We start from the raw sequence: 14,479 nt of genomic DNA, 5'->3' as shown, positions 1-14,479 counted from the left end.
GAGAAGAAACCTCAAGGGTAGGTGGAAGCCCTTGAAGAATTAACTGGAAACATCTAAGCCTTGAGTAATAACAGTGAGCATTAAAGGTTCAGGTCCATCAAAGAGAGCTTGGAACTACCATCAGCAGACATAGTCTTCCATATCTGATCTTGTAACTGGATCATAGATTGAGAACTCACAATATCTTGCTAGATATCTTACTCTTTTGGCTTAGCAAGACAAGTTATGGTGTAAATAAAAAAAACTGAAATAACTTTGTCAAAATCTAGCTCAATTCAAGATCTCGCTTCAATAGGTTTTGAACCGATCGACATCTTAAAATGGAGACATATGTGAGTCATCAATCTCGGTTGAGTTCTGCTGTTTTGCCTGGTTTCTCTGCTGGAACTTCCATTCTTCAACTTTCTTCAAATTTTTTGCTGGATTCTTGGTTGGAGACTCTGTAAAGGACATCAGGTCTCCAATATACTACTTTATTCTAATTTGAAGTTTAAACAGTTGTATTGTTTATCACAGATTTGCTTGAACATGAATGCATGAGTTGATGATTTTATATGAGTATATAATGGGTAGAAAAAGACATCTTAGCCTTTTACTTCATCATAGTGGTTACAATGTATGGTCCAAAATGAAACTCTTATTTAGACAAATTATTTCATGAATCTGAGGGCTCAATGTGTTTGAAATGCCTAAAAGTGGCTACACAACAAATTTCAGCCGCATCCCCATCATATAGCCTTGGCGATGGACATCCAAGTTGCCCCAAAAAAAAAAAAAATGCAATAACTTTTCTGAGATCTCGAGCCAACTCAGTTTTAAGGTACTGAGTTTGCCCTTGAGTTTGAGTTCTTGATCTATGACCTAGATTTGGTAGTCCATCTTCTATGTTGCTTTTCAGTAAAAGACAGGAAACTTTAGCTGCAAACACTAGATTACCAATTATTTTGCAGATGGGGGGCCTAAAGGAAGTAGGAACCTTATTCATGGTCAAAGGAGTCTCTTGTGGGGCAAGATGAGGGCTAGGTTCTGTGCCTAATGGAGCAGGTAAAGGGACAGGAGAAAAACCAAATGTAGATGACTCAGTACCATGCCAGCAGAGGGTGCAAGAAGGGGGAACCTGAATGTGACGCGAAGGAGAAAGGATTGGGTAGGAAGGTTGAGGTGTAAGGTTCACTAGGTGGTGAGGGTAGAGAGGTCTAGTGAAATGCCATGATTAGGAGGTGGAGAAGGTATTAACAATCAAGGCAAGAGGGAAGCGAAACTACTTTATTTGGACAAGGGGATTGGTGGAGGGTGGGGAGGGAGGACTAGACAAGAGAGAGGCCGCTTGGGGGTTTAGGGGAAAGGGTGGTGACCATGAACCTAAGGAGATGAGGAGGAGAAGCAGCCTTGGGGATACCAGAAACATAGACTGAGCTGGGCCCAGCAAGGTTGAAGGAACACCTAAGGGATGCCAACAATCAAGGGAGAACACCTAAGGATGCATAAATCCAGAAAAGAGTTCTTGCATGTCAGGTTGAGGTTAACCAAATTTTGCACAATATACTCTTATACTTATGCTCCTTTGTGTCAAGCTTGAATTTACTAATTGTGTTGCTTTCTTCAAATTAGTCGATGCAAAATGGCATTAAATGAATATTCAGATTATCTTAATGTTATACTTGGACAACAAAGATAATCACATTGTCTAATTCTTTATTTATGATTAGAACAAAAATCCCGATATGATTAGAGAACTGTATCATAATCCATTTTAGTAGAGGTTTTTACATGGTGATTCGTTGGTTTTTCTGGTTTTGGTATTTAAGTCTAATATTACTATGTGATTTTTTGTTTCTTAAAGTATTACCACTGATGCTTTTAGTTCACTGTCATGTGTGAAGTGTTTTGCTTTTAATTCAGTGATGATATTTATAGACAGTCTTTGTTCTGCTGTGTATGCATGAAGGAACTACGGCAGCATGGTCTGATGATATTCAACTAAGTGTTGTTTTAATGCCTTATGAAGGAACTCAGATCTTTAGTGTTGGTAATTTGGTGACGAATTGTTTTGCAATGCTGATCCAAGCACACTGCTTACACTCATTAATTTTGTACATTTTGTTGAGATTATTTGGGTGCTATTGATAAGATTGAGACAAGATAGTGATGTATGAACTGCAGCAGGTCATCTGAGCTCCTTTTTCCTGGTTGAATTGCTCAATCCAGACGATTGGTATTGGAATGACATTGCTTGGACTGATTGGATCCCAAAACTGATACCATGCTTTCACAGATCTCCATTTTGAGCCATGTTTGATGATCTAATCTAGCTGACTGTTGGATGGATGCTATACAATCCCATACTCCCATATTTCAGCTTCCACCTCCACCGTATGGACCACCTTTACTGAAGTCTTACCCCCTTATTTTAACAGAAAAATCAGAGCCATCTTATTTTTTTTTTAAACTCCATTTTTTAAGGCTTTATGTTGCATTGTTGGAATGGATTTGATAAAAATGTTTAGCTGAATTCTTATCTGTTACCTATAAAAAAGGACTCTATTGTGACATGTGAAAATTGTGTTGGCTCAAGATCCTAAATATACCTGTATGCACTTTGAGACGAAATGGCATACTGGTGTTTTTAGGTTGTTTCCCTCTTTTTGTTTGCTAATAATACTTCCTTCACAAAAATAATTTATTTGGAGAATCTTCTAGTGAATTAGATATGCCTTGTCCTATTTTCTCAACAAAATTTCCTTGCTGAAAGTACCATTTCTGTCTGAGGCTATTGCAATCTTCATTCTTTTAATTGATATTGAAAATTGTCAACACCTTTTTTGTTACGTCTTACACATGTGATTTTACAGAACAAATGGAATTACACAGAGTCAACTTGCTAAGGATTTGGGCATGAAGGGAAACAAATTGTTTTACAATGTGAGGACTCTTGAATGCAAGGGGTTGATTGTGAGACAATCAACCATTGTGAGAACTAAAGAATCCTCCATAGAAGAGGAAAACGGGTTGAAAAGTACTTCTGTTGTAAATACCAATTTGATCCATTTGTATCGTTATGGAAAGAATTTAAATTCTCATCAAAGACTTGAAATCACTAAAGAAGAAACATTGGACAACCTTGGGAATGCAGAGGGAAGCAATTCACTGGGAGATGGCATTGCTGGTGGAGAATGTCTGAAAAAGGATGTGCTCATAAACGATTATCTACCAGCACTGAAAGCTGTTTGTGACAAACTTGAAGAAGCTGATGGCAAGGTCAGTCACATGTGGAATACTGATATCTTGGTTCTAAATTCCTTTTCTGCAATTTGTGTTCCACTACTGGCTATGAAACTTTTCAAGTACTGGTTCAGTTCAAATGGAATCTGGACTAAACTTTGAACTTAAATTTCCAGGGCATGGCTTGTCTTGGATTCTGTTCAGTTCAAATTTTATTGAGTACACAATCCGGACCAGCTCACCTGCACTCTATTTTGATAGTTGTAATAAATGTGATAAAAACTTGATGTAATGCAATTTTCTGTATGTATATTTAAGCCCACAATAAATTGAATTTGATTAGACAATGGGACAGCCAGTGGTAGTCATAAGCCCTGTTAGCAGATTCTGCTCCTCCCTTTGGATTGCACGTCCCTATATGAACTCAGCCATTTTCGCACAACCAACTTGCCAGCCATTGGTTGCTTGAAGAGAAGGAGAAGTAGGCGCTAGCATAACTGTTTTTACCATTGTCTTCTCATGTCCATCTTCAATGTTTCGGCTCCTTTTTCTCACTCTATTTAAAGTTATGAGGCTTTTCTGTTCCTCCCCACATTAGCTAAAATGTTATTGAGGGTTATATCTGATGCTGTGGTCCTTAACTAGCCTCAAGGTCTGCAGTCAACCATGCGGTCATATTCAAACTATTGCTTTATGCTTTAGACTTCATAGATAGAATTTGATGATAAATTATCTATTTTCGACAGATGATTTATGTAAAATTTTTTTTGTGGAATTGAACTAACAATCTGTAGTACGTAAATCTTTTGATGAGGGATCATTATCCTATTCAACAACCCATGTCCGTGCAGATTCTGTCTTCACCCTTGCAAAACATATCCCATGACCCTATGGTGGCTTTCTTTTAAACTTAAAAGCCAACACATGAAAGTAAACTTAATGGGGTTTATATATTATATTAGAATTAATTTGGGTGAAATTACTAATCTGCTGAATGATCGAAGTGTATTGAAATCCACAGAACCTTGTTATGAATTGTGATGATTTTTATGTTGATATTTTTTGGGTGCCAACTTTGTACTGAATTTCCAGCTTAATTTGGTCAACTTTAAAGCTGAGACTTGTCTGTATATGAACTTTATGTGCTGCTAGGCTGATTGTGTTCTGACATTCCATACCAAAGGTACTTGTTGTTGCAGATATTAAGCCGGCTCTGGGTTATCAAAAGACTCAAGGACATAGAGCTTGGAGAAGGGTAAGTATGTATTTCTTTTCTTTCTGATTCTTGTGCTAGGTGTTTATAACTATGTATTGTATTCAGTGCTCTACTTTGTCGCACCAGACTCTTAACAGGTTGAAAGTTGCTGGCCTTGTTGAAGAATTTCATGCAGAAGTGGATAAGAAGGTGGTTCATTCTTCCTTCATCATGTGACTAATGAAACTACATGACGTGCTGAATTTTACTTCGCTAAAATGCAAAATTGAAAGTTTGGTTTTTCCCCCTTTAGTTAATATCATGCATTTCTGCTTCTAAGTGCTGGTGATTTTGTTGCTGCTTCCTTTTACTTGTTCCTGTATCAGCTAGTAGATTGTGTGCACTATTTTTGTTGCCTCAAGAGTCTTGGATTAATTATTGAAGAATAAAGGGTGTGTGGATCAGATCCCATCCATGTTTTCCAAGCGAATAAGATTTATTTCGTGGATTTAGTGTTCCAAGAAGCTGGTTTTATTATTAGCCTTCACTAGGACCTTCTGAAGAGTTATTCTGATACCGTTGGCTTTTATCCAGTGAACTGCTTGACCTGCCAGGTCGTCAACTTTTGGGATTTTGTTTTTTGTCCTTTTTTTTGGGTGGGAGGTGGGAGAAGAGGGGGGGGGGGCACTGCATTGGTTGCATGAGTTTTATTATGCATTGGGAATATTAGCCCAAGAATATCAACCTGAAAGCCCAAATTAGTGACTAATTGTTTCGCGTTTAGCTCCATGGATCAGCTTGTAAAATAAATGAGTAAATGTTTACTTCCTCTCTCTCTCTCTCTCTCTCTTTTCTCAAAGTCTAGTTGGGCTTTAAGGTTTGCTTTCATTGTTCTTAAACCATACTGAGCTTTGAACAAGAAAGCTGTCCTATTCCAGTTCAATCTTGTTTTGACTGATCAAATCAATATTTCAGGAATGAATTAAAATGGTTACAATTTGTAAAAAGAAAACCATGTTTTTTGTTATTTTTTGGGGACGGGGTGGCCTGAAGTGTCAAACTGAAGCAGGTAATTTGTGCAACCTGTTAAAACCGAATGGTTTGATGAGGTTTCATTCCTAGGCGGTTCTCTGTCCAGAACCTCTGAAGTGATCTATGGTGCTTTTGTTGACTGAAGATTATTGATTTTAGCATGATAGATTATTTTGGTTGGACTTTGTGGAAAGTGCAGCTGTCAGATAGTGTAGATAAAAAATAATGTAGACTGAAATTTTGATCTATCAAGTGGTATGTATGTTGATCACATGGATGATCTGCCTTTCTGTTTCTCAGCCCCCCTCCTTTTTCTCTTGATGTTAGTGGCTTATATATTGTAGTATATTACAAATCATGAGCTGAAGCACCATGGGTACTTTTTTATTTCCTAAAATACCTTTAATTATTCCATTTCTCCACATAATTAATCTTAGTATCTCTCACCCATTTGACTTTTTCATTTTTCAATCTATAAAATGTTAAACTAATTAATTTGAATATTCAACTGTCACAATTAAAAGGACTTAATTTTAAATTCAATTAACTTAATTGGTTAATTAATAAACAATTGAACTACCACCCAAATATCAAATGCAAATATACACTTCAAATTCAATAGAACAACAACTTTGTTTTCCAAAATATAACTGAATATTTGAGGCACCGAATGTGTGCATCTATACTGCTATGCTGGATTCAAAGTCCCTGTTCTTCTTTGATGAGGAGAAGGCAGCATTTGATGTTTGTGTATTTTGTATCTTTGACAGGTTGTTAAATGTGTGCGGCTGCTAAAGAAATTTGATCCTGAGAGTTTTCAGCCGAAAGTATTTTTACGTGGTAACGATGATATTAAGACAGAGCAATCGGCAAAAAGTGGAAGGAGAGGCCATATCACGGACCAGCTTGTTGAGCTTCCGATCGAGCATCAAATGTATGATATGATTGATGCAGCTGGATCAAAGGGGGTGACTAATATAGAGGTCTGCATATTCTTCTTATGCAGGATTATAACCTACACTGACATCTGTAACTTATCTCCTTTTTCTCTGGTTTGCCTTCTTATATATATTTGGATGATTAAATAATTCATTACCAAAGAGAAATTTTTTTTGTGGCTTGGATGATGGAAAAACCAGCAAGTGGCAAGCGGGGCAATGTCAAGTCAAGCAGTGAGCTTTGCTTTTAGAGCGAAGCGAGCCGCGCTAGCCTATTATGTTTTTGAGCAGCAAGTGGGGCAATGCCAAGTCGTGAGAAAACGGAGGGCGCGCTAGCGTGCTCCGGCTTGAGAGTGCTTGAGCGCGACGCGCAAAGAAAGAAAATACAAGAGCACAAAGGACAAAGCCTAGACAGAGTGATAAAGAGGCCTTAACTAAGCAACCTAAGAGGCAATGAGCTAGCAACTACTTAAGAGCAACAATTAAAGCAAACTAGATATTTTTTTTTTTGATGAATAAATAAAATATTAAAAGAATAGACACACATACATCAAGCCCGAAAATTCGCAAAGCTAAAGAGCATGGACAAAGTTAATTGGGACAGGACCCAAAGAAAATGGGCTGAACAGAGGCCAAAAGAAACTATTTTGCAGAATTTTTCTTTTTCTTCTTTCTCTTGGAGGACTTGAGATCAACTAGGAAGTCTTCACCGAATAGGTTATAGTGTGTTAAGCTGAAGTTGTATTCTTTCTCTCATTATTAGTATTTTATTGACTTTGCAAGTCAAGGTTCAATATTTTGGAGTGTGACTGAAAGCAAAATTGTCCTAAATGTTGCATGTTTCACTTTTTTTTTGGGGGGGGGGGGGTCGTGTGGGTGGGTGAGGTGTTTAGCTTTGTCCATTCTGGTGGACAAGTAGCCATGTTTTGGGCTGTAACTTCACAGAGACCCTAAACAAGCGCCATCTCTAGATCTAGTAGAACCTTTAGATTGTGAAAAAAACACATCCAAACTGTGTTAGTCTTGTTTGGTGCCTATGGTGACATGAAATGATCCAACAACCATACTTGGGGCAGGAACTTCAAATAGACCTAATTAAGCAACTCTTAACTTTATGGAATCTTTAGATTGTGAAAAACTGCACTCGAAATGTTACTTTAGTTTCATACTATATGTTATGTTTTGACCCGAATTCTTGTACCCGATTTAGAAGATGAACCCGCACTGACATATTTCGGTGGTTGACCTGAATGACCTGTTTGCGAAGATTTGTGGTGGAAGTGGAGGGCTTGGGCCTGTTTACCCGACTGGAGTCTATATATTTCTATATCTTATGTTCGCTTACCACATTATTGAGAAATTTGGGATTTTCGATTAGGGTTTTGGGTGAGAGTTTTTGTAACGCTGTTCTTGGCAATTGGTTGTGAGATCTCCTTCTATTCTTCTATATAGTGGAAAACCTTTTTTTCTTCGCCCGTGGATGTAGCATACCACATCGGTGTGTGAACCACGTTAAATCTTTGTGTGTTTTTGTTTTTGTTTCTTTTTCGATTCGCTATTTCATGGTGTTTGTTCTAACACCGTATGATGATAGGGTACTTCATACCGTATCCATGTTTTAATATTATAACATAAGAAGTGAATGAAAGCAAGTAACAATGCAATTTGTAGTTCTCAGATGGAGCAAATTCATTTAATATTATTTGCTCAGAATGTTTCAGAATATTAACATCATAGTTATACTCTGAGTCAAATTGACTTCAAGGTTGTTTATTATTGGAAATAAAGAAAAGCAGAAAACCAGAGAAGGATGGAGGAAGAAGAAGTCACCAAGGATTTCTTAATGTTGAATGAAAGAAAACCTTCATGTTGAATGAAAGAAAACCTCAAGCCAGTCTATATATTAATAGAAGCTGAATACAAGAGACAAAAAAGAAAGAAAAAGAAATGGAAACAGATAGGTTACTGTTAGATAGCAGAGCAGTGGACATAAAGAGAAGAGAGACCAAGTCTTGGGATTACCACTGCCACTAAATCCGGAACTGGTTGGGGGCTTTCCAGAGCCCCCTTTTGACTTCATTCCATTGGATATTTTCCTTGTGGGTCTTTTGCTCTTGTAGGCACTCTATAAATAATATTGCTTTGCATGGAGATCCTCACAGTTGAGAGCGAGGCCTCATAGCTTCTGCTTTCTCTCCTGAGGAATTTACAACTCTAATTAAAATCCAACACTGTAAAGTCATAGATCAGCCCCAGTGGTTAACATGCAAAGAATGAAGCCTAACCACTGCATATTTATCATACTTCCCTATAAACTTACATTAAGGGAAAAAGATATTCCTCCAACTGTGATTCTTCAAGAAATCTCTGTCAAATCCAGCAAATATCCGCTGAAGATTATGTGTAAGAAGCTTCCAATATATTCCACTAATATTTGCCAGTGAAATGACCAAAATATAGAAAAAACAGTTTTTGGAGTTGAAACCAATGGGCTTTGTTCAAATATTTTAAAACTTGTAGTACACTGTTTTCTTTTTTCTGTTTGTCCAGCCTCATGCATCTCTGTTATGCTGTTGTTTTTTTACTATTATGTTCTTCATCTCATTTTGATAGGTGGTTTTTCTGATATGTATAGAATATGGTAGCAAGCAATATAATCTGTAACTTTTATCACTTAGTCAGGTTGAAGCTATGTTTTAGTAATAGTGAAAGTCTCATTTTAGCCATGTCTTAGGGAAAGGTTGGTTGCATAGTTATTTCAGGTTCATTATGTTGACACTTGAACTTTTATCATAAAACTACTAGATTTAATTGGTGTATTGATGTAGGAGAAACCCTAGAAACTAGGAGACCTACAAAGTGGGCCACTAGACTCTTAGAATTAAACACCTATTCTTGATAGATAGTAAAGAAAGGAATTTGCAGCACTTGAAATCTGATTAATCATGCATGTAAGACAGCTAAAGTAGAGAAATAAACACAAGAAGTCTTACTGGTAAGCACAACTAAATAAGAATCAATAGGGAAACAAGGGGATGGGGATCTTGGCACCATAACACTAAATTGAATGCAAGGGAATTAAGAAACTTAAAGAAAAATAGAGCTGTCCTAATCAATATCAGATTTCTAACAAGGAATTCAACAATTAACAATGTAGAGGGAGTCTTGGGAAGTTTTTGTTTTAAACAAAATTATTGCCAAATAATAAATGAGAAATATTTTGGGAGAGATAATGTTACCTGCTGATCCTGGCTGCAAAACATGGGTTAGAAAGCATCTAGGAATAGAAATAAGAGAAAGAAAAAATATTTTGAAGTAGTGGTGAATCCTAGGAAAGGAGAAAAAATATTTTGAAGTAAAGGCGTATCCTAGGAAGGAGAGTAGGTGATAAGAGAGAGGGAGAGAAAGAAAAGAAACAAAGAGAAGGGAAGCGAGATTAACAGAAGATAACTAGACTGCCGTATAAGGGAAAGAGGGAAGAAAAAAAAAGAATGCAAAAAAAAAAAAAAACAGAACCGTGGGGTTTGGGGAAGAAGAAGAAGATTTCCAGGGAAAGAAACTAAGTCTTTTTTGAGGAAAAAAAGAGTAGATCTTTGCAGAGGAGAGCAAGGGGAATTTTTCTAGTGGGAAACAAGGGTGAAAGGAGGAGAGAGAGATTACCTGGAGAGAGGGGGAAGTGCTGGTTCCGCCAGAGAGAGAGAGAAAAAAAAAGCAACGTGAGCTCTTTTTTTCAAATTCTTTCATTCATTGATTTTCAAAAACGAATTCCATACAAGGTTTAAATAAAAAATTGATCCATCAAAACCCTACATGTTTAATTGCCAAAATAACCCCAACTTAAGTTCTAAATATAACCCAAACCCAAAATAATTCAAAATTGGGCCTAAATAGATTCTAGGCCCAGCCCATAAAGACTTAAACATGAAATTAAAATATTTCAATAGTAAACTACTACCCAACCCACTAAGACTAAGGAAAATAACATGACAAACTGCCTATGAGCAGTGTTTCTCATCGAACCACAGGATCCTAGCAATCTGATAACCTCCAAGCTCGTCATCCATCCACATAGATGCTGTCGTGGGATGATTTCTACGTCGGCATCGCCGGTAAACTCGGAAATGCTTACCGATGTCCTCATTATGTATTTTGTAAACTCTCTTGGTTTGGACATTATGCGCTGTTAAAAAAGAAGTTATCCTAAAATTCCTTATGACTACATGGACCACTGATGCTGCTGAGGCTGTATGGTCAGCAAGTGTAAGGACAAACAATAGTACATCAGAAATTACCATTTGCTTAAAGTTTTAATCATTACTGGATTCTCCTTAGGGTGTACCGCTGGTTTAGGTGTATGTATGAGATTGTTTTTGGTATGGATCTATTTGAGATATCATTGTGCCAATATTCTTTTGTTTGATCACTGCCATGGCCAGATATGCGAGCGGCTAGGAATTAACAATAGGAAGAACTGTTATTCTCAACTTACTGAAATGTCACCAAGGTTCGGAATCCGCACGAAGCCATACTGCCATAACAGGACCATCATATATCGATGGATATCTGGGAAGAACAGTCAGTCTACTGCATTCCCCTCTATGAATGGTGAACCTTCTACACCAAAAATAAAGCATCTAGTTCATGAGAAATCGGTTCCAGGGAGTCTACAGTTTGATTCTTCTACTTCAAAAGATGAAGTGGATACTCTTGGGAAAATGAAAGGTAGGGATATGGAAAAGCAACTTTGTCATGTTCCTTGCGATGGTGAGAGTGGGCAGATGTTGGCTTGTGGAAGCAGTGTGCAAAGTTTAGTTTGTGACATTGGAGACAAGACTGTTGCTCCAGAAGTTGGTTCAGGTGGTATGGTAACTGAATCAGATGTTGTTCCATTAGAGGCTTCACGTTCCACATCTCTAAATCCATTAAAGCAGCGATCTGGTCAGAGGTACCCATGTCTTTTGACTACTTTTAGTGCCCAAAGGGAACAAAAAATACTTGAACGGTTACAGGTATTGTAATTATCAATTATACTCCAAATTTAACCATTACCAATATTTCTTCTCTGTTGCACAATACATTATTTAAACTTGTTCTTTTTTTTTAAATTTTTTTATTTTTTTTTTAAATTTCTGTGCAGGAAGAGCGTTTCATTCTGACAGTTGAACTTCATAAGTGGCTTGATAGTTTTGAGAAGGACAAGCCCACATTGATGGCCAGGAAGACTTTAACTCGGACTCTGAACAAGCTTCAGCATGATGGGCACTGCAAATGTATACAAGTTGCTGTCCCCGTTGTCACTAACTGTGGCCGTAGCCGTAAAGTAGAGGTGGTTTTGCACCCGTCTATTCACACTCTATCTCCTGAAGTCTTGGGTCAAATTCATGAAAGAGTGAGAGCTTTTGACATGCAAAGCCGTGGTCGAGGCATGGCTCGACTGAAGAATGATAAATCATTTCCTGTACTTACTGGGGTTCAAAGGAGAATGAGCCGTGTACCTATAGATGACCAAGCTGCTAGATCAGAAGCCATGCGCACAAACGGTTTTGTCTTGGCAAAAATGGTTCGTTCAAAGCTGCTGCATAACTTCCTCTGGGGCTACCTGAATGGCTCATCTGATTTGGAAAATGCTTTATCTTCTGGGAAACATGGGTATGATCTGAAGAATCCTCACAGCACTTGCAAACCTTTTGCACTACAAGAAGCTATAAAGGCAATGCCACTGGAGCTGTTTTTACAAGTGGTTGGGTCCACGTATAAGTTTGAGAATCTGGTTGAGAATTGTAAGCGTGGATTGTGTCTCTCTGAACTTCCATTGGACACATACAAGTGCCTAATGGATACTCAGGCAACTGGGCGACTCTCATGGCTCGTTGATATCTTGCGTAGATTAAAGGTACGGTAACCTGATTATCTTTTTTTAGTTTCAGTGGGTACCCTGGTGCAAGGAAACGTGATTGATCCTGCCCTATTTACTGTAATTGCTATACTCTCGGTTAATAAATAATGGGTCAGGTAAGGCCAGGGCCATACTGTCAACTCAGCATTATCTCAAGGAGTTGGCCAGACAAATTAGGCAGGCAGTGCAAAAAACATTGGGAAAGTACATAATTACATATATAACGACCTCCAAAGCAGTTTCATGTGTACCCAAGGATACAGTTAGAGATGCACAGACTCTGGTCCTTCTAGACTGAACTTTAGGTAGAAGTCCCTGCTGTCATGCCTCATTCACAATATTTATTGGGCTTGAGAGGCCTTTCTGCCCCAATCTTTTGGAATCAAAATTGAATGTTGGAAGATTTTAATAATGTTGGATGATTTTAATTTATTACTGGTAATAGTCGGACTGTAGCAAGTTTCAGTGGTAAGAATCCCGAGGAGAAAGGCTAGCAATCTGATTCTAAATTTGTATATCAAGTCATGGTTATCAAAGCGTCCGCCTAGGCGGCAAAGCAGTTTTTGAACCGCTTAAATTGTGACCGCTTAACTAGCGGGCTGATTTCTTGCCGCTTTTTTGCTTAGGCACTATCGCTTTGCCGCCTTTTGCGCCGTATTGCTGCCTAGATGCTAAAACAACCGTTTTTTTTTTTTTACATTTTGTAATTTGTGCATATTATTTTTTAATCATAATTTATTCTACAATGCCGTATATAAATTTAAATATGTGAGCCATTTCGGAATCGAGGCCCAATTTGCAAATGAACTCCGAGGCCCAAAGTGCTTGTCGGCAATAGAATGTGAAGCATGAGCCATATTCAATGATTACTGATGTAGTACATACTACATAATTATTGTTATGAATCTTATGATGCTTGATGGGACGAAGTTATGTTTTTATTCTTTTTTTAGATAATTTTCATAATTGTGATTTTTGAATTTTTTTATTTTTATTTTTATGAATGTGATTGTTGAATGTTTGTTTAGTACTTTAGTTTATTATAAAAAATATTTGTATTAAAAATTAGTTATATTAAAAATATTGACTAAACCACTTTGGTTGCTTTATTGCCGCCTAAGCGCTGCTTAGTCGCCTAATCACCAAGATGGAGCCTCAAACGCTTTGGTCGCTTTGCCGCTTTAATAACCATGTATCAAGTACCTTACATAGTGATTAATCCCATAAAAGGCCATACCCGGTGCACAGGGCTCCCACGTTTAGCAGGGTCTAGGGAGGGTAAAGTGTACGCAGCCTTGCCTCTGTTTCTAGAGAGGCTGTTTCTTGGACTTGAACCTGTGACCAATTAGTCACAAGTGAGTTTGATCATGCACCAAGCCCAACCTTCAGTTGCAGTACTCTGTGCTCAGGAGATTTCCTTTTATCAGAATAACATCATAGGTATCCCTAAACAAGTGGCAACAACTCTTTTTCCCTAATATGTATTGTTATCATATTTCTTTTTCCCTGGAAAGAAGATTGGGAAACAGAAAAGTGTGCTTACTATGAGTTTTATACTGAAACTCCTGCTCACACTTGCTCATTCCTAAAACTGATTTTGATGCTTGTAGCTGATTCGTCTGGTGACTGATGGGCATGCTGTAGAAGCAGAAAGAATTCCACATGCTACGCTGTCACATGCAATGGAGCTTCGACCTTACATTGAGGAACCAATATCAATGCCTCATGCAAGTTCCGCTTTTAGTTCTGTTGATCTCCGTCCCAGAGTTAGACATGACTTTATCTTATCAAACAGGGAAGCTGTTGATGAATATTGGAAAACATTGGAATATAGTTATGCTGCCGCTTATCTGCCTGCTGCGTTGCATGCGTTTCCTGGATCTGCTGTTCAGGAGGTATGCATGTTCTGCTTTCATTGTGAGGTAGTTTTAGATTTACAATTGCTATGAAAATGCTTTGGTGGAGAAGATAAAGTTACCATATGATAAATTAGGGTATAGGGATTCCTTACCGTGAATCCAACTTGTGGTTCTCATTTAGATTTTTTGCCTGATTTAAACTTTATCTTGGTTTTGGAACTTTTTGAATCCTCCTTTACTGTTAATCAATTAAGCAAGAGCGAGCCTAGCATGCTTATGCTGTGGAAGGATCGATGTGCCTGCCTTGCATCTTGACTTATGTACCAGCAGCAGGGAA

At 37.8% G+C, this 14,479-nt stretch overlaps 1 protein-coding gene across 1 annotated transcript in view; it reads left to right on the top strand.

Moving 5' to 3' along the window:
- The window catches only part of LOC149000477 (B-block binding subunit of TFIIIC), a 75,831-nt gene that overhangs the window by 3,943 nt on the left and 57,409 nt on the right, over positions 1-14,479 (top strand). The window contains exons 4-10 of the mRNA XM_089139322.1: positions 2,853-3,258; positions 4,406-4,477; positions 4,565-4,627; positions 6,220-6,432; positions 10,824-11,396; positions 11,525-12,280; positions 13,894-14,178. Coding sequence (XP_088995448.1) covers positions 2,853-3,258; positions 4,406-4,477; positions 4,565-4,627; positions 6,220-6,432; positions 10,824-11,396; positions 11,525-12,280; positions 13,894-14,178 — 2,368 coding nt within the window. The remainder of the gene's footprint in view (positions 1-2,852; positions 3,259-4,405; positions 4,478-4,564; positions 4,628-6,219; positions 6,433-10,823; positions 11,397-11,524; positions 12,281-13,893; positions 14,179-14,479) is intronic.

The sequence above is a fragment of the Hakea prostrata genome, chromosome 11, assembly GCF_041222555.1.
Source record: "Hakea prostrata isolate BN-2017 chromosome 11, UWA_Hpros_2, whole genome shotgun sequence".
In the NCBI taxonomy this organism is placed as follows: Eukaryota; Viridiplantae; Streptophyta; class Magnoliopsida; order Proteales; family Proteaceae; genus Hakea; species Hakea prostrata.
This window is presented reverse-complemented; position numbering and strand designations above follow the sequence as displayed.